The 24,694-nt window shown below is 61.0% G+C and overlaps 3 protein-coding genes across 4 annotated transcripts; 1 reads left to right on the top strand and 2 right to left on the bottom strand.

The window, feature by feature from the left end:
• Window positions 1-429: 429 nt before the first annotated feature.
• Window positions 430-5,229, bottom strand: NOX1 (NADPH oxidase 1). 2 transcript variants are annotated; one of them, XM_068204526.1, is made up of 13 exons: window positions 5,129-5,229; window positions 4,021-4,116; window positions 3,523-3,633; window positions 3,359-3,443; window positions 3,140-3,282; window positions 2,881-3,062; window positions 2,556-2,694; window positions 2,368-2,460; window positions 1,976-2,202; window positions 1,734-1,896; window positions 1,501-1,647; window positions 1,167-1,291; window positions 430-987 (listed from the first exon to the last, which is right to left on the bottom strand). In XM_068204526.1, the coding sequence occupies exons 1-13, from the start codon at window positions 5,171-5,173 to the stop codon at window positions 861-863; spliced, it is 1,683 nt and encodes a 560-aa protein (XP_068060627.1). In that variant the 5' UTR covers window positions 5,174-5,229; the 3' UTR covers window positions 430-860. The 2 variants fall into 2 exon arrangements, with proteins under 2 accessions (XP_068060627.1, XP_068060628.1); XM_068204527.1 differs by lacking the exon at window positions 3,523-3,633.
• A 1,029-nt stretch (window positions 5,230-6,258) lies between these two features.
• XKRX (XK related X-linked) lies at window positions 6,259-11,944 on the bottom strand. The gene is made up of 3 exons (XM_068204529.1): window positions 11,590-11,944; window positions 9,058-9,317; window positions 6,259-7,581 (listed from the first exon to the last, which is right to left on the bottom strand). The coding sequence occupies exons 1-3, from the start codon at window positions 11,880-11,882 to the stop codon at window positions 6,836-6,838; spliced, it is 1,299 nt and encodes a 432-aa protein (XP_068060630.1). The 5' UTR covers window positions 11,883-11,944; the 3' UTR covers window positions 6,259-6,835.
• Window positions 11,945-19,863: 7,919 nt separating this feature from the next.
• Window positions 19,864-23,449, top strand: ARL13A (ADP ribosylation factor like GTPase 13A). The gene is made up of 6 exons (XM_068204497.1): window positions 19,864-19,922; window positions 20,925-20,995; window positions 21,228-21,477; window positions 21,781-21,886; window positions 22,944-23,045; window positions 23,367-23,449. The coding sequence occupies exons 1-5, from the start codon at window positions 19,864-19,866 to the stop codon at window positions 22,953-22,955; spliced, it is 498 nt and encodes a 165-aa protein (XP_068060598.1). The 3' UTR covers window positions 22,956-23,045; window positions 23,367-23,449.
• The last annotated feature ends 1,245 nt before the right edge of the window (window positions 23,450-24,694 follow it).

The following is a 24,694-nucleotide window of genomic DNA, read 5'->3' as shown; positions in this document are numbered from 1 at the left end:
CTTGTCCAAACCACTTGCCATCCTCCCTCCTCCCCACACAGGGCAAGAACTAATCATGGAATTTCTTGTGCCGTGCTGGTTACAGGGGTCCAGGGGAAGGACAGGACAGAGAGTTTGGCTTTCTATCCCTGCTGGCCAGGCAGGAAGGGCTCTGGATCCAATTGCAGTATCACTTACCACGCCAGCCTGCCCAGGGAGCGGGGTTTCCCTCTCCTCATACTCTGGAGCAGAACCTGGTGGGAGCTGCAGTGGGAGCTGAGCTGTGTGCTGGTGCAGGCTGGCTCTGGGGTGCCAGGCTGGCAGCGAGCCCATGCAGAGGGGTGTCTGATCCTGCACCCCCGAGGGTTTGCTCTCGACCAGCTCTTCTATTGCAGCCCTGCAAGGGGCAGAGCATGGGCTCCTTTGTACCTGCACAGCTGGGTCACCACAGAGGCTTTCATTACAAAGAAAAGGAAGTTTAATTTATTCTTATACAAAAGAATGTTTAAACCCTGAGGGGCGCATTTGGCCCCTGACACCTGCATGGATGCCCATGTCCCATCCCCATCCAGTGGTTCTGCCCAACCCCCTGGGCTCCCACTGCTTCCCGCTGCTCCAGCAGCATCACAGAACGTGGCTCTGGTTTCCCAGTGAGGGGGCTGGTGGAGCTACAGGCCCACTTGTTCCATGAGGATCCTTGTACACCAGGACAGGCAGGCAGCAGTCTTTGAACCTGGAATTGCTCATGGAGATGGAGTACCTTGCTGTGTCCTGCTTGGCTTCAGTGCATGCACAGATGCTTATCCCTGGCCTTGCTTTGGAAAGGCTTGAGGCAGTACAGTCAGGGTCCCTGCCCATTGGGGTGCCAGCCTTGCTGCCACTTAAAAGTTTTCCTTGTTGAAGTAGAATTTGACCTTCCTGGGGTCCAGGCTGGAGTGTTGGTGACAAGACTTCTGCAGGCTCTTTGCCAGGGCCTCCGGCCCACAGAGGAACACACCGACCACTGACCTGCAAACAGCACGGGCATGTCAATGCCAGGCGGGCAACTCAGGGAAAAGGGATTTAAAAGCTTTTTGGGCTCCCAGCCCAGGACAGCACACCTCTCCCAAAGCCAGCCCAGTGCTGAGTGCCAGGGTAGAGGGCATGCCTCTGACTCCAACATCCTGAATTCCATGCTCAGCTCTCACCTGGGGTGGGCTGCAGCCACCGCTGCAAACTCCGTGTTCCACATGGGCCGCCCAAAGATGGTTTTGTGCCTCAGGCCCGTCACCGTGTCCGTAGCGGTGTCGAAGCGGAGCGCCACGTTGTTGGCCTGGGCAGGCAGGGATGGTGAGAACCAGGCACCACCCATGAGCCCCCCTCCAGTCCCTCACCACAGAGGAGCATCCATTGTTGATCTCACCAAACACTGTGCCTGGACTTCGTGCCTAAAAGCCATTGTCATGCTTGCCCTGCCCTTGCTGCCCAGCCTGGCCACCCCGTGTCCCCCTCTGCAGCCATGCCAGCCTGTGGTTGACTCACAATGCTGGTGTCCCAGCCAGTGAGGAAGAGACGGTAGGTGAGGAAGTCTGCCTTGCCCGACTCAGCCATCTTCTTCTCCAGTGAGGCAAGCAGGTCGTTGAACCAGGCAAAGGCTCTTGTGTCCCGGCAGAGCCAGTAGAAGTAGATCTGGGATGCAGGGGGAGAGGGATTGCTCAAGGCGGAGCAGAGCCAGAGGAAGAAACCCACAGCTGATCCCATGGGACGCTCCGTACCTTCTTGGTCTTGAGGGTCTGGTCAGCCTGCTGGAACTTGTACCAGATGGACTTGAGGATGGAGGCAAAGGGGGTGACGCCGATGCCCGCTCCAACCAGCATGGCCACCTCGTACTGGAACACGTCTTCGCTGGCTGTGCCAAAGGGACCATCCACCTCGACCCTGGCCAAAGCAGGGCCCGGGTGAGAGGTACGGCCTCCCCACACCCCTGGCGTGACCTGTTGGGCACTCCCCAGCCTACCTGGGTATTTCCAGTTGGAAGGTGTCAATGAGACGCTCTGTCCAGTCGCCAGCTGCCCGGACGTGGATGGAGAAGAAGTCCTCCTCGGGTGCAGAGGTGAGGGTGAAGGGGTGCCACTCCAGCGGGGAGATGGCGGGGCAGTTGACGAAGATGTACTGCCCCACCTCCATGCAGAAGCCCTTCTTCTGCATCTGCAGCTCCAGCACGCGGGCAGGGTGCATGACCACCTGGGGGCACGGGCAGGGCTCAGCGCCCAGCCTGGCCCCTGTCCCTAGGAAGGGGCTGTGCCTGTGGCCCCTGCCTGCCTCCCCATGACCACCACGGCGAGGGGCTGTGGCACTGGTGACTCCAAGGGTAGGAGCTGGCAGAGGAACAGGCTCTGCACCACCCACCTTGGTGACAACCACCTTCTGCTGCGCACGCCAGACCCGCAGGATCCGCTCAAAGACGTAGAGGATGATGGGGGCAAGAACCCACTTCCAGGACTGTGAAGATGGAGGAGAGCAAGGATTGGGCAGGGCCAGGGCCAGAGCAACCCAGAGCATCCTTCTCCCCCAGAGCCATCCCACCACTGCCCTACCTCGGCAGGGATGCTCCCGAACTCGGGGTCTTTGCAGCAGCTGTGGGTGCAGTTCTGCTCCCGCTGTGTGAGGTGCTCGGCGCAGCGATAGGGGTGCACCTCTGCCATGCTCTGCTCCGTCTGCCCGCGCACCAGCCCGCTGCAGGGAGGTGAGGGATGAGCCCAGGGGCCAGCTTCTGCTCCCAGCCAGGGCTGAGCCCCACTGCATGAGGCCAGCTGGGCTAGCCTGCCCTGGGAATGGCAGTTCACAGCCCGCCGCTGCCCCACAGGGGTCTGTGTGCACTGCCCCTCGCTGTCCTGCCCTGGGCAGTGTGAGGAGCCTTACGCGATGCCGTGGATGACGAGGCCAGCGAAGTAGACGAGGAAGAGGTGGTGTGTGTACCAGAAGAGCTCAAAGTAGTTCCTGCGGATGAACTCGGTGGAGGACGTGACCATGAGGATGAGTGCCAGCGTGATGATCACCCCCGTGAGCCCCGGGATGGTCGTGAAAGCCACGTACTCAACGGTCTGCAGGGGCAGCAGGGTGGGTTAGGGGAGCAGGGGACAGGTCATGGTGGGTTGCTGGATGCCAAGGCCACACTCACCGTCTGGTTGGAGTGGATGGGGTTCAGCCACTTGCTGCCCTGCAGGTGCACCTTGGAGAGGACAGCGGGGAGGCTGCCGTCGGTGGCTTGTTGGCTCTGGTTGTAGCGCTCCAGGTTGAAGAGGTGGGCGACGGTGTGCACAGCTGGACAGGGGACAGGCAGTCACCCACCGGACAGCTCCCAGTCCCCGCTGTTGCCCCATCCCAGTGCAGGGGGTACCTGTGAGCAGGGCCAGGGCGTAGGCCACCAGCTTGTGGAAGGTGAGGTTGTGGTCCAGCTGCTTCCGCAACGTCCGCCTGCAGCACTGCAGGGAGAGGCAGCGGTGTCAGGATGGGACAGGGATGGGGATGGCCACACTGGCTGTGCCGCCAGGGGACACTCACCGAGCAGGTCCCACGGAGGAAGGAGAGCAGGTTGCGGCACACGGGCAGCAGGATCAGCATGCTGTTGAAGTTGAGGCACTTGGCTGATGCTCGAGCCCATGCCAGCGCAGACTGGGGAGAAGAGAGGGGTGAGCACCACTGTCCTGTCGTGCTGAGCCAGGACTGGGACAGGATGGGGCCAATCAGTGCTGAGCTAGGCTGGGAACTGGGATGGAGAGATGCTGGGCTGGCATGGGGACTGGGAGGGATGCTAGGAGAGGACTAGGAGGGGGAGATGCTAGGCTGGGCTGGGATGCTGCTGGGCTGAGACCAGACAGGGATCAAGACAGGGACTAGCATGGTGCAATGCCAGACCACAGAGTGGGACGGAATGATGGTGGGCTGGAAGAGAACAGAAGATGAAAGGGACGTGGGATGTTGCAGCCCCCACCCCACTGCAGCAGGGCCCCGAGGGGCTCGTCTGCCTGGGCAGGCAGGGTGCCGTGGGGAGCACCTTACCCCAAGGATGGCCCTGGTGTAGAAATACCGCTCGTCCCGGTCAAAGAACAGAAAGTAGTAGGTGAAGAGGAAGATGTTGATGCCCAGCCAGGCTGCCTGCGGGGGAAAGTCACAGCCTTGTGAGGGACCCTGTCCCGGGAGCCTCTCACACTGCAGCAGTCAGAGCTGGGTGCAGCCAGAGGGTGTCAGGACAGACAGCGTATCCTGTCCTGTTTCCTTGTGAGCTGCCCTGTCACGCACAGGGCTGGGACACAGGGTCAAAGGTGGGGAGAGGTGTGGAAGTCTTGCAGAATTGCTGTCTTGTCACACACTGCCCTGTGCATCACCCATGCATGAGGAAGGAGGAAAGGCAGGAGCAGGCAACACCCGTGTAACGGGAGGGAAGGCAGATCTGGAGGGTGGTCAGGACTGTGTGGGAAAGATTCTGGGACAAGGAAGTTTCACAGGGGCCCCACTGTGCTGCTGTCCCCTGCCTAACCCCACTGCGCCCCACACTGCCGCCTCTCACAGCCACTGAATTTTTGCAGAGGTCCCAAAAAAAAACACCCTGCTGTGTATTTGGTTTTTGGCTGTTTTCTTTTTCTTTTTTAAGTAAGTTAAAAAATTAAAATAGCCCAACTGTCAGCAAGCCCCCATGTTCCCATGCATTCACAGCTCCTCACACAGTGCTGAGCAGCTGATGGGTGCTGGCCAGGCACGCTGTTACACCAGAGATGCTGCAGCATGGCTCTGGCAGATGGTCCCTATGGTGCCAGCTCCTCACCCTGCCACGACTTCTCACAGGATCCTCCTTCTCTCACAAGGGGAGAAGAGGCACGTGGGAGGCTCCCAGCCAAAGTGGCCGGGCAAAGCAGCAATATTTTAAAATTTTCCAGCCCCCCCCCATTCCCGTGAGCTGTGTTTTCCCCGAGACTTCAGTTTTCCAGAGCCCATCCCTCCCCTGGCTGCCGGGGTACGCGGGTCGGCGAGCAGAGGGGATGCTTACCTCTCCCCACAGCCCAGCCCCAGGGCAGCTCACCAGTCCCCATCTCCGCCCGGAGCCCCCCAGGGCCCTTAGCCCCCAGAGCCCCCCGGCACGGTGCCACCCCGCCGGGCCCCGCGCACTCACGAGGACGGCGGCCGAGAACCAGTGGTTGACCAGCCGGCTGCCCATGGTGCGCCGTCGCCGCGGCCGCCGCTGCCGGCCCTGCCCGCCGCACGCTTTATGGAGGCAGCCGGCCGTGCGCCCCTCCCGGCCGCGGCAGCGGCGCCGCGGGGACTTTCCCCTGACAAGACTTTAAGGAAATGCCGGTGCTTTCAAAGGCCACCTTCCAGGAAGGCAGGGCTGACCCAATCGGCCAACACCGAAACGAGCCCCTTGTGCTGGCCGGGGATGGCACCCGCTGAGAGATCCCCCGTGGCCCCACGGCTGGGTCACACAGGGTGTCTGGCTGCTCCTCCTGGGGTTTTGCAACCTCCGAGGACAAGAACGGGCTTTTTTTGTAAGGCAGGAATTTCCTGGGAAGAAGTTGCAGAGGATCCATCCTCTGCCTGGCTCAACAGCTCTGTTTTCCCTGGCCTCCCTCACCAGCCTCCACTGCCCGTTTTGCAGGGAAAGCGCCAAAGGAACAGAAGCATCCTGGGGTCGTGGCGCTGTGCTGGTGCCAGGATCCAGCCCGGGCATCCATTACACGGCGGGTGATTTAAGACTGAGCACTAGTAGTGCTGCACCCAGGGCTGATAAGCATCCTCAGTCCAGCACCCAAACTGAGCCGACCCCAAAAATGGGTGCTGGAGTGGGGGTGTCACACTCCTGGTTTGGGGCCAGGATGTCTGGGTCCCATCAGCACCCACTGCCACTGCTGTGCCAGGCATGCTTCCCTTCCTGCCTGCCCTCCACTGCAGGGCCCTGGGGTGTCCAGTGCTCCAGCTGGGAACAGCAGCCTGTTCTGGGCCCCTGAGCCTGGAGGAACAGGTCAGACAGGCTTGCTCCTTGCTGGCATGCTGCTCTCTCCTGGCCTGCAGCCATGGCCATGCTGACGGAAGCACAGGATGAGGCCAGCCCCGATCCCGCCATGCTCCTGAACCTTATCAGCTCCACGGAGGGGCTCCCCCCATCCCCACTTCCCGCTGGCACAGCCCCATTTCGGTGCCTGTAAAGGAGAGTTTTACGTGGACAGCAGGTGTGGGCACCCGTGCCAGCCCCGGTGGCAGGTCCCCACCCTCGCGTGAGTCACTGCCAGCACCCAGACGCGCAGCCACAGCAAAGTTTCTTTACTGCTTAAAACAGTCCCGGTGGCACCCGTGGCCCGAGGTCACCGTATGCACCACAGCAGCAGGTGGGGGTGTCGGGGCACCCCAGGGGCTGTGCACCATGTGGCAGCCAGCTTGCAGGGGCAAATGGTTAGGGCACCCCATAAGTTGTAGAATTGTAGAATAGTTTGGGTTGGAAGGGACCTCTAAAGGCCATCTAGTTACACTCCAGAGGACATTTTCAACTAGGCCAGGTTGCTCAGAGCCCATCCAACCTGGCCTTGAATGTTTTCAGGGACGGGACATTGACCATCTCTTTGGGCAACATGTGCCAGTCCCTCACCGCTCTCATTGCAAAAAACTTCCTTATGTCCAATCCAAATCAACCCTCCTTCATGTTCATGTGAGTGGTCCTGAGCGGGCCAGCACACTCCTGTCCCCCAGCCCCCGTGGGGATGCACTGGGACCTGCTGCCACTGCAGGACCAGGCAGCACTCGGCCTGTGCCACGAGCATCCTCTGGCTGTGGCGCAGCCCCGTGCTGCCCATCCCCATGTCCACAGCTGGCTGGAGGAGCCAGGTGCTCAGACAATGCTGTGCCTCACGCCGGGCTCCAAGGGTGCCTCGAGGCACAGCGGGGTCCCTGCCGGGTGCCGGCGGCAGCACACGCAGTGCAGGAAGTCAGCGACGTTGTGCCGGAAGAGCTGGCGGCAGGGGTGCAGGTACTGGAAGAAGAGGAGCATGAAGTAGATGCCCAGGCAGTAGCCGAGGAGCAGCTGCAGCACCAGCAGCGCGGTGCAGACGTTCTCATAGACATCCGTCTTGAAGAAGTACCAGAGGATGACGAGGGCCGTGTTCTCCGCCAGCCGGGCCACGTAGTACACGGCCAGGCGGCCCCAGTTCTGCGACTTGTCGATGAGATCCCGGTCAGCCAGCTTGAGCTGCACGGCCGACCAGCAGAACATGTTGATGCTGGAGTAGAGGAGGGTGAAGGCACAGAGCACCACCACCGTGCCCAGGCGGCTGAAGTTCTTCTCGATGTTGTCAGGCAGGCGGTTGCCGCTGCGCCAGAACTGCACCCAGGGCAAGAAGAAGACCACCAGGAGGTTGGCCAGGGCGATGGGGATGATCCAGTGCTTGAAGACGGTGCTGAAGAGCACGAGGACGGCGATGCGGGTGGAGATCTCCAGGCTGCGCCACAGCACAATGCAGAGGAAGGCCAGCGGCCGCAGCTGCACCTTGTAGTCATCGTACTTGACCTGGATGGCCAGGATGTTGCAGACCAGTGCTCCGTAGGTGACTGACACCAGGCAGATGGCCATGAGGACGGCTGCAGAGGGAGAGAACAGGGCAGTCAGGCAGCGTAGGACACCAGGCTGTGTCCAGCCTCTCCACTGCCTGGGGTGCAAAGTGTGGGGTGACAGCTCCAGGTGGGAAACCTGGGGTGCCAGTCTTGGGTGAGAAGTACAGGGTGCCAAACACCTGGGCTCACAGCAGAAGGCTCAGCATGAGCACTGCCAGAACAGCTCATGGATGGTGGTGACAGTCCCCATGATGAGGTGGCGGTGGGAGAAGTTGCTGGCAGCAGGAGGCTCAGAACCCAAAGATTCTCCCTATACCAATAAAACACAAGCCTTGGCCAAACCGGAGCCTTTCCTGTGGTAGGACTATGCCCCAGCCCCCCTTCCCTGTGCAGGAAATGCTGCTCAAGGGTAAGCAGGGCACAGTCTGTGCTGTGAGGGCCCCTCTGCCTTCATCCCAGCCAAGAGCCGCACCATCGTAGCCCCAGACGCATCCCAAGAGCCAGCCCCATCCGAGGGCTGCAAAGCCAAGGTCATTTGTAGGGAATGCCAGCAGCTGTTCGCATTCAGCACAGCCAGGAATGCCATGGAGAAAAGCAGAAGAGTGCAGCTGGTCCCATCCATGGTGGCTGCCAGCTGCAGGGCTGAGCTGGCACTCCAGTTGTGAGGGAATCACCCAAAACACATCATTTGGTATTTACTTCCTGCATATACTGCTAGAGCAGCACTGGCACTCATTCTTCCTGTGCGTCTGCAGCTCCCCAAAATGCCTTTGCAGAGGGCTGTGGCAAATTAGGGGCTTTCTATGGGGCGTCCCCTGTGCTTCCCTTTTCATGCCCCTGCTGTGGGCACAGATGACAAGGTCTGGGCTCCCAGCACTGCTGGGAGAGCGGGTGGGTGAGGGCAGCTCCTTCACCCAGCACTGTAATTGGAATGGTGCAGGAGCACACCTGCGTGCCCTGCTCGGTGCCAAAATGGGAGTTAAAAGTTTGCTCTGGCATATCCACCCCCAAGCACATAAACATCCTGGGAGCAGGCAAGGGAGCCTCGGAGTGGGAGTGCTGGGCTGGGAGCTCTGCTGTTGGAAAATGTGCAGAAATAGATACAGTGGGGGGACTTGAGGGAAGCCAGAGCCTGTGGCTAGATGGAAAAAATGAATGGAGACTGGAGCAGGCTAGGGCAGGGACCTGACCCTCTTATGAGACATGGCACTGGGTGGATGGCTTGGTTCTGGAGGGCAGATACTCACGAGCACGGGGCTGGGGGCAGAGCCTGGCACCTCAGCCATGCCTGCTCTTTCCCACTTTGCATCACCGCAAGCAGAAAGCAGAGAGCTGCTGAGTACCCAACTTCTGTGGGTTGTGCTCCGCATTTAGGGGAGTCCAGTGGAAGCTGTGTCCCCGGGAAGGACTTTTTGGATTGCCTGGACGTCACATCAGCACAAGCAGCTGAGGAGCTGCCACGGTGCCCTGGTGGGGTTCCTGGGGAGCCCACGTGCCCCTTACCTCGGGCAACAGGGACATACTTCTCCAAGACGCTGATGTAGAGCTGGAGGGTGAGCTGCGGGGTGGAGCCCAGGAAGGCCTGGATGACCGCCATGCGCTTGAAAGCGTTGCGGTGCGTGGCCAGGCGGCGCTCCGAGTGGCCCACCTCCTGCTCCATCTCCACCTCGTAGCCTTTCCGCAGCCGCCGCTTGCGGGTGATGGTGACGTAGGGCTCCTCCTCCCGCCCTGACCAGCAGTACACCACCAGGGCCTCCACACACCTGTGGGGACACAGCAGCTGTCACCCTGCCAGCCTTCCTGCTGTCCCCCTGCCAGCACCTCCAGCCCCACCTTGCCCGGTGCTGGCCACAGCCCACTCCTGCTGAGTGCAGCCCGACTGCTTGGGGCAACTGCCCAGCAGTGCTGTGGGCAGTGCCTGACTGGTCACACCAGCACCATGGGGATGTCCCGTGGCTGCTCCTCTGCTCCAGCACTCAGGGTGAATCACGGGGAGCAGGGGGGCAACAACTGCTCCAGCGAGGGGTAAAACAGCTGCTGGAAGAGGTGCAGCACCCAGGGTACAAAGCAGCGACTCTGCTGGGAGCTGCAGCTACAGGAAGGCGTTAATCACACTTGGGTTTTGTTTTCCCAACTGGCAAAAACCTCTTCCTCTAAGCAGAGGCAGAAGAAACTCAAATATCAGAGTTGAATATCAGAGTCTTCTTTGATCTCTCATCTTGAGCAGAAGAAGGCTTCCACGCTTCCTCCCGGGTGGGGACAGCAGGAAGGAGGGCGCAGGGTGAAGCCGTGTGGGCATGGGCAGATAAGGCAGCGCTTCCGCAGCCCCTTCTCTGCAGGCCTCACGTGTGGGCTGGGCTGTGCCTTTCTGCCATGCCTGCAAGGACTGGGGGACCCCCGGCCCTACCACACAGCCATGGGCTGGGTGTGCGTGGCCAGGGGGGATCAGCTTGGCTCCTGCCTGGGGACCAGCTGGCTCTGCAACCAACAGGACATCATTATTTATGAGTGCTTATCAGGACAGCACAAATTGCTGTGTATCAAACCCAAAAGGAGGGAGGGTTTAGGATAAATTCTGTGGACAGATCAAGCCAGTACTCATGGCTCATTGCAAACTCTAATGGGAAAACAATTTCATCCCAAAGGCCCAGCTTGAAGGGTAGTCCCTGCTGGCTCCCAGTGCCCTGCCAGACCTTTCTCAGCAGGCTGGGCTGCAGCTCCAGCCCCAGCAGCCGGCTGAAGCAGCCTTCCCCGGGCAGCCCTGGCTGGCTCTTACAGCAGCTGGGCAGCACCCACCCATCTCTGCCAGCCTCGGTTGGTGTGGTGAGAGTCACAGCACTCCTGTGGGCCAGCACAGCCTGGCAGCACCGAGGCAAGGCCCCCAGGTGGCTCTGAAGTTAAGACACGGTGACGGGGACACATCTGGCACACTGCTTGTTTCCGGTGACAGAGGAAGTGCGGAGCAGCCACGGTGGTTTTGGAGCCCTGTGGGTACAGCGAGCCCAAAGCGTGGCTGCTGGCCTGCCCTTGGGAAGGAGCCCCACGGAGATGGTGCCGTGCCATGCCTCCTGCAGTGCGTTCTCTTGGAGCAGGCTGCCCAGGGTGATGACAGCCCGGGAGGCACCGCAGCATTCCCAAGGAATGAGGGATCAGCTTGTGCAACATCCATCCACCCCCTCACTGTCCTCTTCCCAGCACAGCCCAGTGGCCCCACAGTTCCCATGCCAGCCCCACTCCTGCACCTAGTTCTTCTGCATGTCCCACATGTCCCACAACCCCCACTGAGTCCCACTCCTGGCCCTATGCAACACCCCAAGAATCCCACTATGTGCCCAAGAGCATTGTCCAAGCGTTTGCTGAACTCAGACAGGCCAGGTGCTGTCACCACTTCCCTGGGGAGCCTGTTTCAGAGCTCCACCACCCTCTCTCTGGGTGTAAAACCTTTTCCTGATATCTAATGTAAACCCCCCCCGACTCAGCTCCATACCGTGTCAGTATTCACCCTGGAACACCCACCGGGGATTCCCACTGTGCTCCCAGCACAGGCACAACCAAATGATGGCAACACCAAGAGGCTGAGTGAATCGCTGGCTGCCTCCCAGACCTCGAGCAGAGCTTTCCCAGCAGCTGGGACACAACAGGCTGGCAGAGCCGCGTCCTGCCCGGAGCGGGGTCCAGCAGCAGGAGCACCGGCGGCACCACCGGCGAGGGCTGCTCCCCGCGGGCCGGGAGCAGCAGAGGCGGGGAGGAGGGACGGGGAGCCGGCAGGAGCAGCTCGGGGCAGACGGCCGCTGACACATGGTCCCGGGGCGCCGTCCTGCCCGGCGCCGCTCCCTGCTTTCACCCGGTGCCCGCGCCCCTGCCGGGCTCCGCGCACTGGTGCCGGGGGTGCCGCGGGTGCCGGGGGTGCCCGGGGGTGCCGCGGGTGCCGGGGGTGCCGGGGGTGCCCGGGGGTGCCGCGGGTGCCCGGGGGTGCCTGGGGGTGCCGCGGGTGCCGGGGGTGCCGGGGGTGCCCGGGGTCCCCGCCGCGCTCACCTGATGATGGGCCCGAGCTGCAGCAGGTGCATGAGCAGGACGAGCGGGCGGTCGCGGCTGAGGTCGCGGTGCACGAAGATGAGGGTGAGCTGCACCAGGACGGAGGGGCAGAGCACGAAGAAGACGGTGAGCGCCAGCCAGAAGCGGTCGTCGGAGTGGCCGTAGGAGAGGCAGAGCACGGCGGCCGCCGCCCCCTCCCCGCAGAACAGCGCCGTCGAGAAGACGATGCCCAGCGGCAGCTTCGCCCGCGACGGGGCGGCGGCGGGCGGGCAGCCCCCGCTCGGACCGTCCATGGCGGCCCCGGCCCGGCCCGGCCCGGCCCGGGCGCTCAGCCCCGCCGCGGCGCCATCCCGGGCTGCAGCGGAGAGAGGAGCCGCGCTGCGGGGCGGGACGGGGCGGGGCGGGGCTCCCCCGCCGCACCGGCCCCGCCGAGCCCCGCCGAGCCCCGCCGAGCCCCGCCGAGCCCCGCGGCCCCGCTCCGGCACCGCCCCGACCCCTCGGCCCGGGCTCCGCCGGCCAGCCGTCCCCACCACGTCCTTATCCCCCAGCCCGGGCCCCCGGCTCCCGGTGCCGCATCCCTGCCCTGGCCACCACCCTCCTGCTCCGGGACCCCCCTCGCTACTGTGCCCTGGTCCCTCCAGGGGTGGAGGTCCCTGCCCCAGGACAGCCCCACCTGCACCTCTGCCCCGACTGCCCTGTCTCGGACCGGGACCTTCTACCGAGGACTCCCCATCTCTGCAGGGAAGCGCCTCCCGGGCACGGCCAGGACCCACAGCCCAGAACCCGCTCAGCATCCACCTTGGGTCTTCCCCTCCCCAGTCACAGTGCTGACAATCCCCGTGCTACCCGTCGCGTGTGCCCTTGTGTGTGTACCCCTCGTGTGTGTGGAGCCCTCCCCGGAACCCCCTGTCCAGTCCAGGCCCAATCAATTCCTGGCAGTTTCCAACACCCCAAGGTGCAGCAGCACATGGAGGGTCCCTCCAGGGCAGAATTGTTAGGTAGCCCCAGGGACACTGGAGTCCCAGTGCGGGGCAGGAAGGATGCCAGTGTGGGTGCCAGCCTTACCTGAATCAGACAGCTGCCAGAGAGCTGCCTGCACCCACCAGCACCTCGGAGCCGGGGCCTGACCCCAGCTCCAGACCCAGAATGGCACCACATGGTCCTGCGTTCGATGGGGCAGCGTGTGGGAGGGAGAGTGTTGTCAAGGCAGGGAGCATTTTGTTATCTTGCAAGACAAGCAGTGTCAGGGACACCCTTCAGGTCCCGTGAGTGCCTGGTGTGTGTATCGAGATTTGGGAACGCGTTTACACGGGAGATGTGTCTCCCGTGTCTTGCCTGTTCCTGCCTCCAGCTGTGACTTTGTGCTACAGCTGAGCAAGAGGGCTTTTCCCATCACCTTCACGGACCCGCCCTGGAGATGATGGGATGTGTGGACTCTCTGACAGAGCCAAACCTCCCAGCGCTCAGCCCCCTCCCTCCTGTCTGTCCCAGCTTGTTCACCCGCCCAGTGGTGGGAACACGAGGCTGGCTGGGCTGCTCCCCACCTCCGTGGCCATGGGGGTCCCTGCCGTGCCCAGCTCACGCTGCCTCCAGCAGCAGTCCTGCCCACCTTTCCCCAGGAGTGGTGGTGAGGGCACAGGGGGCATGAACACACGCTGTCTTGCCTGAGCACCCACTGCCTGCCAGATCCCTCAGTCCCGCCTGGGCACACGCTGCCTGGCTGGGACACGTGGGACAAGGAAAAGAGTGTCTGACACTGGTCAATCTTCCCCACTTTAGGCAGGCCGGGAATTTTTGGGTCGCTTGTGAAGGGCTCTCAGTGCTCAGCCTTTGGCAGCTAGGCCAGCTCACAGGGAGGTGTCCATGTTAGAGACACTGTCCACGCACCTGCCCCACGCCAGCCAAAAGCACAAAACCTCCCAAACCACACGCACGGGAGTTTTCCCCATTTCACCAGGCTGGCAGCATTACCAGGGCTATCGGGCTTATCAGCAGGAGAGCTGAGAATAAAACTGCCTGAGACTTTGGAGGCCATACCTCCCCCAGCAACAGCTCCCACACAGAAGCAATCCCTGTCCCTGCAGCTGCTCAGAGCTTTTACTTCCAAGCTGAACAGCTGCTTTGGGAAACCACAAACCCCATGAGCTCATGGGGACTGGCCTGACTGGTGGGGACAGGAGATCTATGTGTGACCACTCAGCTCTGGTATGACAGTTACATATTTTCAAGATGTTTTTGGAAAACAGCCTGTCCAAAAAAATCCCTGGCAGGGCAGAGGGTGAAGGCAGCAGTGTCCAGGCCGACTGGTGATGGTGGCCAGCCGGGTGGGAGCTGTGCATGGGAGCAGCTGTGCCTGGCTGGGTGCTGAGCCAGTGACAACACATCCTGTGGCACTGCCAACTGCACCCACGGCTCTGTATGAGCAGCAAGAGCAGCCTGCCGTTTGTACCATTTATGCAACTCCACTTATCCAAATTAAAAAGCATTCCCCAGGAGTCTGGCAGGTCACCAAGCCCTCAGCTGAGCAATGCCTGGGCTTCGACTCATCATATTTTTAATTTCAGCTTCCCCTGCTTCGTGATGAAATACTTAAGAGCAACTGTTTAAGCAAGCAAGAATTCCAGTCCTGTATCCGTAAGCCCCAGCAGCCATCAAGAGGAATGGAGAAACAAAGCCTCACAGCACTTTCCACACCAGTTATTATCCCAATTTCTGTCCCAAGCACGGAGCAGCAGGAGCTGTTCACGCTGTGAGTCACCTCTACTGCCTGACCCCACCTGCCCGCTGTGCTGTAAACAGCAGACAGGCCATAAAAGTGATGTGGGTCACAGATAGCATCAGCCAGAGCTCCTGTCCTGCTGCCCTGCCACTCCCTGTCCCTGCCAACCCCACGCCCACACCTCTGCCTGCGAGCCCAGCACAGCTGGGGCTGCACAGACACGCTGGGACACCGCTGCCCCAGAGAAACTGCCTGAACCAGAGCTGCCAGCAGCGCTGGGCCAGGCGCTGGGGACATCCTCCCCAGGTGTCCCCACCCTACAGTGGCTGCATTCTGGACCAGCACAGCTGGTGGCTGCTGACTGGCCCTCACTCTGGAACCTCCCAGAAGCAGAACCCCTGGGCTGCTGGATGTGAAGTGACATGGAACCACAGAATCACAGAACCACGGAATCACAGAATCACAGAATCAAAGAATCACAGACTCCTGAGCCAGAAGGGAACCACGAGGATCACTGGGGATAACCAAGGCACCTGAGTCTCACTACCACGTGCAAATGTCAATTTTCCGGTCTCTGCAAGTGCCTGCCCTGCTCTGGACAGCATCCCAGCTTCATTCATTTCTTAATCCCAGCCTCCATTTTTTTTTTTTTAATCCCAGTGTTCACACAGCACACTTTGCACAAAGGGCAGTGGTGGTGGTGGCCCCCACTGTGTGAAACCACAGGGTTTGCTGTGCAGCTTTCCCAGCCCCTTGGATGTGCCAGGGCATTTGTGTGTGGGAGCCTGGGCTGTCCGTGGGGTGGGAGCAAGCTTCCTCACCGGCTCTCAGTCTCAAAATAACCCTGTCTGCATTACACATGCCTGCCTGGCAGCTCAGCTCCTGAAAAAGGAGAAGAGAAAATTGTTTGGAAAAGACAGGGAGCTCCGAGCCAGACTCTTAAAGAGCCCAGGTGGGGAGAGCTGCCAGCGTGCACCCCAGCTCTCTGTAGGACCCGGAGCAGGCACCACTCCCAGGGTGCTGGTTGGAACATGCCGAGCGCTCTGCTGCCTTCCCAAATATAGCCCTGCCACAGAGGTGGAGGCAGCTGCTCGGGGTGTGGGGATGGCCGAGCTGCCTGACTTCAGAGCTGAAAGCTCCTCAGAGCACAGTCTGTGCTGGGGATTAAACACTCAGCGGCAGAGGGGACGTGTGGATCGGCAAAACGCCCCATGTGCCGGGAGAAGTGGCAGTCACAAAGTGTCCCCCTGCTTGACGGGTATGTGAGAAGGGGACACAGTTTTGTCCCCTGCCCTACCGGCAGGGCTGGGAGGCTCCCAGGAATCTGTGAGCTGGGAATTTTTGACTTAGTTTGGAAATAGCTTTGCAAATGACTGGTTTCCACAGCCCAAACTGTTTGGATTTTGTATTGCTTTCACAGTAACTCAGCTGTATTTTTCCCTGCCCCAGCAGTCGGTGGAATAGTTTCTGGTTGGGGAAATGTTTATTCCATTTGCTTCATCATGCAACTGCTTTCACCACTCCAGTTCCTCATCCAGCCTCACTCTGACCCTGCTGGGAGAGAATCTGGTATCTGTGCTGAGGACCTCATCCCTCTAAATCTCACTGGAGGCTGTGCTGAGCCCACTGGATCTGGGCACGGGGCTCAGTGCTGCCAGAGGATGCTTGCAGGCACAGCACAGGCCATGTCAGCTGCCTCACGCTTCAACTCTTTAACAAGAAAGCAGAGTTACCTTTGGGTGCATTTATAGGTCTTTGCGATAATTACACATTTTGAAGTCATGCCTCCTTGGCTGCAGTCCCAGCACAGGCAGTGGGTGATGCCGTAACACTAAACCAGGCAGGAAGGGTTAAAATTACCTTTAATTAACTGATTCCCCTGGTCCCTGCTGTAAGAGTATACAGCCCTGGCAGAGCGCTAACCCAGCCAGGCTGTGCCTGCGTGTGCCCCGGGCATCCCGGCAGGCAGGAGGAGCAGTTTATGCGTGCTTTTCCCACGCAGGAAAGCAGCAGGAGCACCATGATGCTCTCAACAAAACAGTGCTCTCTCAGGCACTGCAGGAGCCTGGGAAGGGCTTGTGGCCATCACAGGGCTCCCCAGAGCTGTGGGCATGGGGCAAGGAACAAGGAGACAGCTTGTCCTGCCGCAGGGAGCAGAGCAAACAGAGCGCTCGGATCCAAGCCTCTCCTAGAAATTTGTGTATGCTTTGGCTGGAAAGCTCCCTGCCAGGAACTGGGTGAAAAGCAAACAACTCCCTGCATGCTTCCTGCCTGCTTCTGCCTCCAACACAGGGTGATGGTGCCGGTGTGGGGGAGCAAAGAACACTCTGGAAAAACCATCTCCCTTACCCAAAAGAGCTCAGGGAATGGTTGCCCACAATGGCTGCATGGCAGTGGGGCACAAACCATCCACTGTCGCCAGCAGCATGCCAGAAAACCTCCACGGTGCCCCAGTTCCTCACCAACAGGTCTCGGTGTCACAGGCTGTAAATATCCTGTGTTCCCAGCCTGACTGCGGGGCGTTTGCCTGTAATTAGCTCTTGGGATTTGGGAGTTGGTGTGATCCGGGGTTATCATTAGCCACCAGCGCTGTGCTGGGATTTAAAGGGACAATGTGGCTGTTTGCATCCCTACCCGCTCAGAGTGCTGTCATATGACACATTGAATAGAGAGACGAGTCTCTCCTCAAAGCCTGTGTGTGTCCTTGCCCACCACAGGTCCCTTTTCAGGCAGAGTTGATGTGGTTCCAAGCAAAGCAGAACAGCTTGCTAATATTTCTGCCAGGACTTTTTGGTCTTTGCCATCACCTTGGCTTTGGTGTCACCTCAGCTCAAGGCTCTCCAGGCTGCAGGCAGCCCCTATTGCTCTGCCCACTGTGTGTTCCCTTGCAAACCATCATTCCCCACGTCCAAGCTCCCCAGCCGTCCCCCCAGCTCTGCTGCCTGCCCCGGGGGTGCCAGGTGGGGTTCCCATGTGCCCGATGGGGCACGTACTCACGGGGTCTAGTGAAGCCAAGGCAGGGCAGCCCGCCAGCCCGCGGCCATCTGCGCCTCTGCGTGGTCCCTGTGGTTTCGCCTCATTCCCTCTCCGGCGGCACTCCAGCGGGCAGAAATAGCCCCAAAGCACGTGCTGCCTTCCGGGGAGCGATGCCAGGGGCCAGGCAGCCCCGGCGCCCCGGGCACTGCCCTCCCTTGGGGCTCCTGCTGGCGCTGGCAGCACTAGAGGGTCCAGCCCAGCACCATGCCGGGGCACAGTCTGGTTACAGCTCTGGTGAGGAACATCTTCATTTATCTGCCAAGATAATAAATTCTGCCTTAGAGTTTCTCACCTGGCAACAGTCACCAAGGAAACGAGAATGGCTGCTGCGGGTCCCCGCTGGCACTGCCTGGGGAGGCCCAGTGGCCCTGGCAGAGGGTGTGTGGCTGCACTCCGGCCGGCTGGCTGCGTGGGCAAGAGGGTCAGCTGCCCACTCATAACCTGAGTGCAGGCCCAGCAGAACTCACATCGATGTGGGCTTGGCCCTTGTGCCGCCTCTCTGGAGCCCAGTGTGGGTTTCACCAGGTTTGGGGTGGATTTTGAGGTTTTTCTGGCTCTTGATCCTGCTGTGTGTGCACTGGGACGCATGACCTGGAGCTACCTCAGGCTCCTGGGGGGTTTTCCTGTCCTCAGCTCCAGTCTGACCAGGGATTTTGGACACTTGTTTTAAAAGCAGTGGCACCCCAAGTGTTCAGAGATGTCTGCAAAGCCATTGGTGCCAGAGGAGATCAGATCCTGCTGCCCCTCAGGAAGCTGAGCCACTCCTCCAGGGCTGCCTGACACATGGCACTTCCCTATTTATAGCACCTGTGGTCATGTTATAGCACATTCCTGTCCCTGCTGGGCTGTGCCCTGACAGTGCCACCCCTAAACACAGAGGCAAGAGCTGACACTCGGAGCAAATCACTTCAGCCCTCATACGGCTAATTCTGTAAAAGCATCACAGCCCTTGCTGTGTGTGGACCTGCCCTGGCTGCTGCTCCCCCCAGGCTGCTGGCACAGGCATGGACAAACCGGGAAAGGCCACCAGGATGGGGACAGGGAGCTGCTGCCACTGCCCCACCATCAGCGGCACAGGGGTGGCCAGTCACCCCAAATATGGCACCTGGCAGTGATATCAAACAGCAACTTCATCAACCATTAACCCCATTAACCATGCATGGCTGCCTGCCCATGGCATGGAACTGGGGCACCTCCCTTGCCCAGGACAGGTGCTGAGTTCCCAACAGCATGTGGGGCTGGGCAGAAGGGCGTGGGGCTGGAGGGCTGGAGGGAAGGGCATGGGGCCGTGCCCATCCTGGGCTTGCTCCCCTGGGACCAGGGCAGTGTCTCAGCATCTCTGGCTCGTGGCTGGTGCTCAGCTGGATGAGGTAGGGTTGCTGGTGCTGGGTGGTTTAGCACGGACTGATGTGAGCCAGCAGGCTCCCTGTTTGCTCCTGGGTATGGCTTTTGAAGGACCTCATGTCTTTGTCCCTCTTGACTCCACTTCCCCCACCCAGAGCTCCTGCAGCTCAGACATCCCTGTGTGACTTCTCCACACACATCAGTGGCAGCAAGCCAGGGAGGGCAGCTCTGCCTGGGAAAAGAAGCAGGAAACCTGAGAAGCAAGATAAGAGCTTCAGAGCTGAAGATAGGGGAGCTGGCGCTTTTTTTTTCCTCCACTCTCTGCCCTGTGGTCTGAGGGTCTCCACCAGTTCCCTGCTCCCAGCCAGACTCCTGCTGGGGCTGGTTGTGTGTCCGTCTCAGGGAGCACAGGACCTGCTGCCTCGCAGGCGGTGCCTTGCCAGGGCACAAAACACAAGCAGTGAGCAGTGATGTCCCCCAGCCTGGCTCAGAGGGGGCCCTGGGTGAGCAGCAGAGCTGTGCACACCGTGAAGGGGATGCTCCTTGCAGGGGCTGCAGGGGAACAGCCCCTCAGGGATCAGGCAGGGGAGAAGCCAGAGGAGCTGTTCCTTAGAGGAGCCCCAAATTCAGCCCACATGGCCACCAGGCAGTGTCCCCACCACAAGCCACGTCCACCAGTGATGGGGACACGAGGCTGCAGTGGGGTGGATGAGTCAGTGCCGTGTCACCCAGCGGGGCAGGCAGTCCCAGCACAGCCGTGTCCCAGCAGCCACTGGCCTGGGCCGACCCACCAGGATTAAGGAGCCTGCAGGAGTAAGTAATTTAAATCCAGATTAGATTTAAGCAGCTGCTACGCAAAGGGCAAGTGAGCAGAGGCTGTGCAGTGGGGATGAGCAGGTGAGAGACTGGCTGGCACCCCTGATGTGAGGGGCAGTGGGAGCAGGGTCTGTGTCCATGGGGTCTTGCCCAGAAGGACAGATTTTTTCTTCAGGCTTGGCTTGTGTGCACCAGACAGAAGGCAGCAGTGCTGTGCCGTGGGACAGGGCACCCCGGGATGAGATGTTCCCTGCCGTGAAGAGAGAGCCCAGGCAGGAGGATGAAGCACAGGGACATGCTGGGCTGCTCACTTCGTAAGTGCTGGAGAGAGGCCACCCCTCTGCACAGGGCTGCAGACCATGTTCCACCTCTTCTCCCACTGCTGGTCGTGGCTGCAGGCCATACAGGAGCCCATCAGGTAGGTCCCTGTGCCCTCTCCCGGGGCTCCCAGGGGTGACAATATTTACCCGTGTGTTTATGAGTGGTGAGGGTGCCAGTGTGGTGACAGGGAAAGAGAGGTGCCCGCTGCAGGAACTGTCCCCAGACTGCTGAGCAAGGCACACGTGTGTCCTCGCTGCCCCCACAGCAGGCAGGGAAGCAGGCTGGGCAGGGATGCAGCTCCACGGGGATTCTGGCTCTGCAGAGTCAGCAGCTCCCCAGGAAAGCTGGGGAGGATGCACTGAAACACCTGCCTTGTTTGCATATGCCAGAACATCCAGGTTAATTCCCTGGGACAGCACTGCAAGGAGCTTTATGGTCTTCTCCCTCCAGAAAGGACACCTTACCTGCTGTAATTCTGGAGGTGGAGCTGTGCCACCTCCACTGCCATGCAGCCTGGTCTATATGTTTAAGGAAGAAAATGGCATTGCAAATAACTGTAGTGGCTTGTCCGTGGCAGAGAAAATGTTGTCTGTGTGGTTCTGGTGGATCACGTTGCTGGAGAGTGGACAGGACTTGTTAGCAACAGGAAAAACACCTGAGTCCAGGCAGAAGCTCATAAAATCATCCGTGCAACATTTCCCTACCTGTGTATACTCAGAACTTACTGCAAGGAAGGTGTAATCATTGACTGCATTTCAGGAGGAATCATACTGGCCTGTGCATATAATTGCTTAATCCTGTATGATTTGACAATAAGTCCTTGCCATAGGAAGTACACGGAAGGCTCTGCAGTGTGGGTGTCCCATGGTGTTGGGGTGGCTCCAGGAACTTGTGCCTGTCCTCACCCTCTCCCATGCACAGGGATTGTCCCTGCACTTGTCCCCAGCTGGGACAGAGCCCGTGTCACTGTCCTGCCTCTCTCCTGGCCGTAATGTATCTGCCATGGGCAGGGTCCTTTGCCTGGGGGCCAGCAGTGGTCACCACTCCCCAGGAGCACAGCCTTTTTCTGGGGTGCTCACCTGCTGCTGTCGCTCCCCAGGAAGGTGACCCTCCTCGTCATGGGGCTGGACAACGCAGGGAAAACCTCCGTCATTGCGGACATAGAGACAGGTGAGGAGCAGCACAACCCAGAGGCAGCCCCAGACGCCGGCCCCAGCTTTATGGTCCTCTTAAACCAAAGGACCAAGGCTTCTGAGCTCCAGCCGCTGTTCCGGGGGAGTCTGCGGGGCACGGCCGTGTCCCGGGCAGTGGGCGCGGGGATGTGGCTGGGCCGGGAGGGGCACACGGCGCAGGGACGCTCCGGGGCCGCTGTGCCAGCTCTCTGCGCTCTCCGCACACGCAGCGCTGGCCGGGGAGGTGCTGCCCGACGCGCAGCCGGGCCGGACCCGCCTGCGCCTGGATAGGTTCGAGGTGACGCTGCTGGACCTGCCCGGGGGACAGCGCTCCCGCAGCGCCTGGCGCAGCCACTACAGCGAGGCGCACGGGCTCCTCTTCGTCCTGGACTCCGGTGACCTGGCACGGATGGACGAGGCCCGCAAGGTCCTGAGCCGCGTCCTGAGCCATCCCGATGTGTCCGGGAAGCCGCTTTTGCTGTAAGATTGGGATGCAAGCTGTGAGGTTGGGGGTGGGGGCGGAGTGGGACCCTGTGGCGAGGGTTGAGGGCTGCTGCGGGGATGTGGTGCCCGGGAGCTGTCGGGGAGCGCGGGGACATGAGGACCCCAGCAGTGCTTGGGAGATCGGAGCATCCGTGGGGAGGAGGTGAGGAGGGGGCTCCGGTGCCAGGGGAGGGCTGGGGCAATGCTTCACCTAAGCCAAGCCGGGAGAAAGCACACAGCCTCCCTGGCGAGGCACCAGAGGCCGAGCCGGCGGTGACGGCCGCTCCTCCCGTGCCCCAGGCTGGCCAACAAGCAAGACGCGGCGGCCGCGCTGCTGCCCTGCGAGCTGATCGAGCGGCTGTGCCTGGAGCGGCTGGTCAACGAGAACCGCTCGCCCTGTCGCATCGTGAGTGCGGGGCTGGCCCCGCTCCCGCTCCCGCTCCCGCTCCCGCTCCCACCGCCGCGGGGCTCCGCCGCCGCCCGGCGCTCCCCGCGCTGACCCCCGCCCGCCCTCCCGCAGGAACCCTGTGTCGCCAAGCGGGTCCCCCCGGCCCGCCCGGCCCGCGCCACCCTGCAGGGGCTGCGCTGGCTCCTCCGCGCCGCCGCCGCCGCCCCGGCCCCGCCGGACGCCGCCCCGGTGCCCCCTGCCCCGAGGGCCGCCCGCAGGTGGGTGCGGGGCTCCGTGAGCGCGTCCCCGTCCCCTTGCTCCCCCCGCAGCGCTCGGCCGCAGACCGCTGTGCTCCCTCCCGCAGGGACCGGCCGCCCCCCGGGGAAGATGCTCGAGAGGGCGCGGGGAAGAGCGGGGAGCCCCGGCCGGTGCGCCCCGTGTGCCGCCTCCTGCCCCTGGTGAGTGAGTGAGTGAGTGAGTGAGTGAATGGGACCCGGGATGGGACGGGGTGGAAGAGGGGCTCTGCCACCCTCTCCTCATCCCCCTTTCCCTGCCCAGGAGCAGAGCACTAAGGGCCCCAGGAGGAGGAAGAGGAAGGTGAAGGTGAAGAAGAAGGGCTTGGGGCAGCCAAGCCCAGCTGAAGAGCCAGAGGGACCAGGAGTAGGGGCTGCCGGGGGGCTGCTGCTCCCCAACAGGGTCGGGCAGGAGGAGCCCATAGCCATCGGGATGGCCACCCCCCACCCAGGTGAGAGGGGACTGTGGGCAGCTGCCAGCTCTGCAGGGCTCCCAGAGCCACCCTACAGGGAGGTGGCCAGGCCTGGTACCATGAAAAAACATTGGACCACTGGCGCCTGCCACCTCCATCAGCTTTGCTTGCAGATCAGCTGAGTGCAGAGCCAGGCCACAGGAATCCAGAGGGGAAGAGGAGAGACATCTGAGCATCTCCACAGGGGATGATGCACAGAAACAATGGAGGACTGCAAACCTGCCACCAGCAGTCCTCTCTGCTGGTTTGGTGACAAAGGCACCCTTGCTCAGGTGTGTGGTGCCTGCAATTTTGTATTTCTCCATTCAGCACAGGGTATGAAAAAGAAAAAAAAGAAGAAAATCAAGAATAAAATCAAGTCACGGGAACCTTCTCTGGAGCAGCAGCATGAGGAGATCTCGAGCACCTTTGGTTGGTATTTCTCAGGACAGATTTTGCTGAAAGAATCAGGGGTCTGGCCTGCTGGCAGCGGGCTGTGAGCTGTGCAGGGACACTTGGCCACGAGGTGCTTGGTGTGGGGACACGGGCACAGGCAGGTGCTGCTGCAGGGCTGCGTGGGGGTGCTCTGGAGGCAGATGCTGCTGCCTCTGCTGTGGGGCGGGATGCAGGGAGGCCACATGAGTGACTGTGCTGGGGCCTGGGCTGTCCTTGCAGCCCTCGCTCAGCACAGGTTGCCAGCGGGGCCATGGAGCTGGTCCCAGGTCAGTGCCTGACTGCTGCCCTTGTTCCCAGATTTGTACCGCCGGGCCATGCTGGCTCTGAAGATGAGGCAGGAGCAGAGGAAGCAGCCATCGGCAGTCACCCCCTGAGCAGGGAGGCACAGAGCACGGTGGTGTGGTCCCTGCAGTGGCAGTGGCACCCACGCTCGTGCACAGCTGCCGGGGTGCTTGGCCAGGGCTGGCAGAGCTGGGAAATGGGTCCTGGGGCACAAACAGCATCTTTGTCCCCTGCCTGGCTTGAAAACCAGGGATCCACAGGGGCGAGCCAAAAGTCCCTTTGTAAGATGCCTCTCTGGCAGCCGGGCTGCAAATCCATGTGAAAAGGGAACAGCCGGCCCCTTGCCGCCCCCTGTTAGCATTCCGTGGAAGACTCCGTGTAAACCCGAATTAGTCTGTGGAGGAGAGGAAGGTCCGAGCAAACGCCCAGGGGGAGAGCTTGTCTCTTGAATGGACCTGTGCCCTGGGAAAGCTGTCTTCGCAGGTCAGGGCTGCCCTGGCCCGGCAGTCACTCCCTGCCCACTGCCTGGAACAGTCTCGTTCCCTGCTGGTGGAGGGAGGGCAGCCCCAGGTGGTCTGCAGAGGAGCTCTGCACAGCTCTCAGCCACATCTGGCAGGGCTGTCAGGACCCGCTTCACACACTGGAGGAAGGTGATGCCCGTGTTTGTGCATCCTGCAGCCCGTTGGTGAAAATTTAAGTTCAAAGGCAGCTGCTGGCGGAGGCTCCATCCCCAGGAGCGCTCCTCCGGACCCTGCCATCCTTCCAGGACGGTCACTGTCGCTGGCAGCCTGGCCCTCTGGCTGGGGTGGTCCCTGGGGTGTGCAGCAGCACAGCCGTGCCAGCCCAGCCGCCTGTGGCACACCGCGTGTGCCAGAGCCGTGCTTCCCGGCACCGAGCCGTGCCAGCGGGCTCTGCGGGGTGCACGGCCGGGAGCGCTGCCCTCAGCCCTGCAAACACTTCACCTGAAGCCCGGGGTTGGGCGGTTTTCTCGTGACACCTGCAGCAAGCAGTGCCAGAAGCTGGGCTGTGCGTTAGTCACCTCTGTTCCCGTGTCACCGATTAACAGGCGCTGCCTCTGGTCCGGGGGAAGGCAAATTACAGAAGCCCTTCCCTCGGCAGGGCTGAAAAGGGAAAAGAAGAGAAACTGGTTACTCTGCCTTGCCAGCCTGCCGTAAAGTTCTGTCTAACTCTGCTGTATTCAACTGTTGGTGACTACAGGGATTATTTGTAAATAAACTGTAAATAACAACCGCAGAAGTGAACATTGCCCTGTAAATACAGCACTTTCAGTAACCCCTTGTCTCAGTCTGGTGGAGCTCCCTGGGATGTGCGTGCTGTGGGGT

This window comes from Anomalospiza imberbis, chromosome 14 (assembly GCF_031753505.1).
Source record: "Anomalospiza imberbis isolate Cuckoo-Finch-1a 21T00152 chromosome 14, ASM3175350v1, whole genome shotgun sequence".
Taxonomy (NCBI): Eukaryota; Metazoa; Chordata; class Aves; order Passeriformes; family Viduidae; genus Anomalospiza; species Anomalospiza imberbis.
Note: the sequence above shows the minus strand (reverse complement) of the source record. Positions and strands in the feature narration are given on the sequence as shown.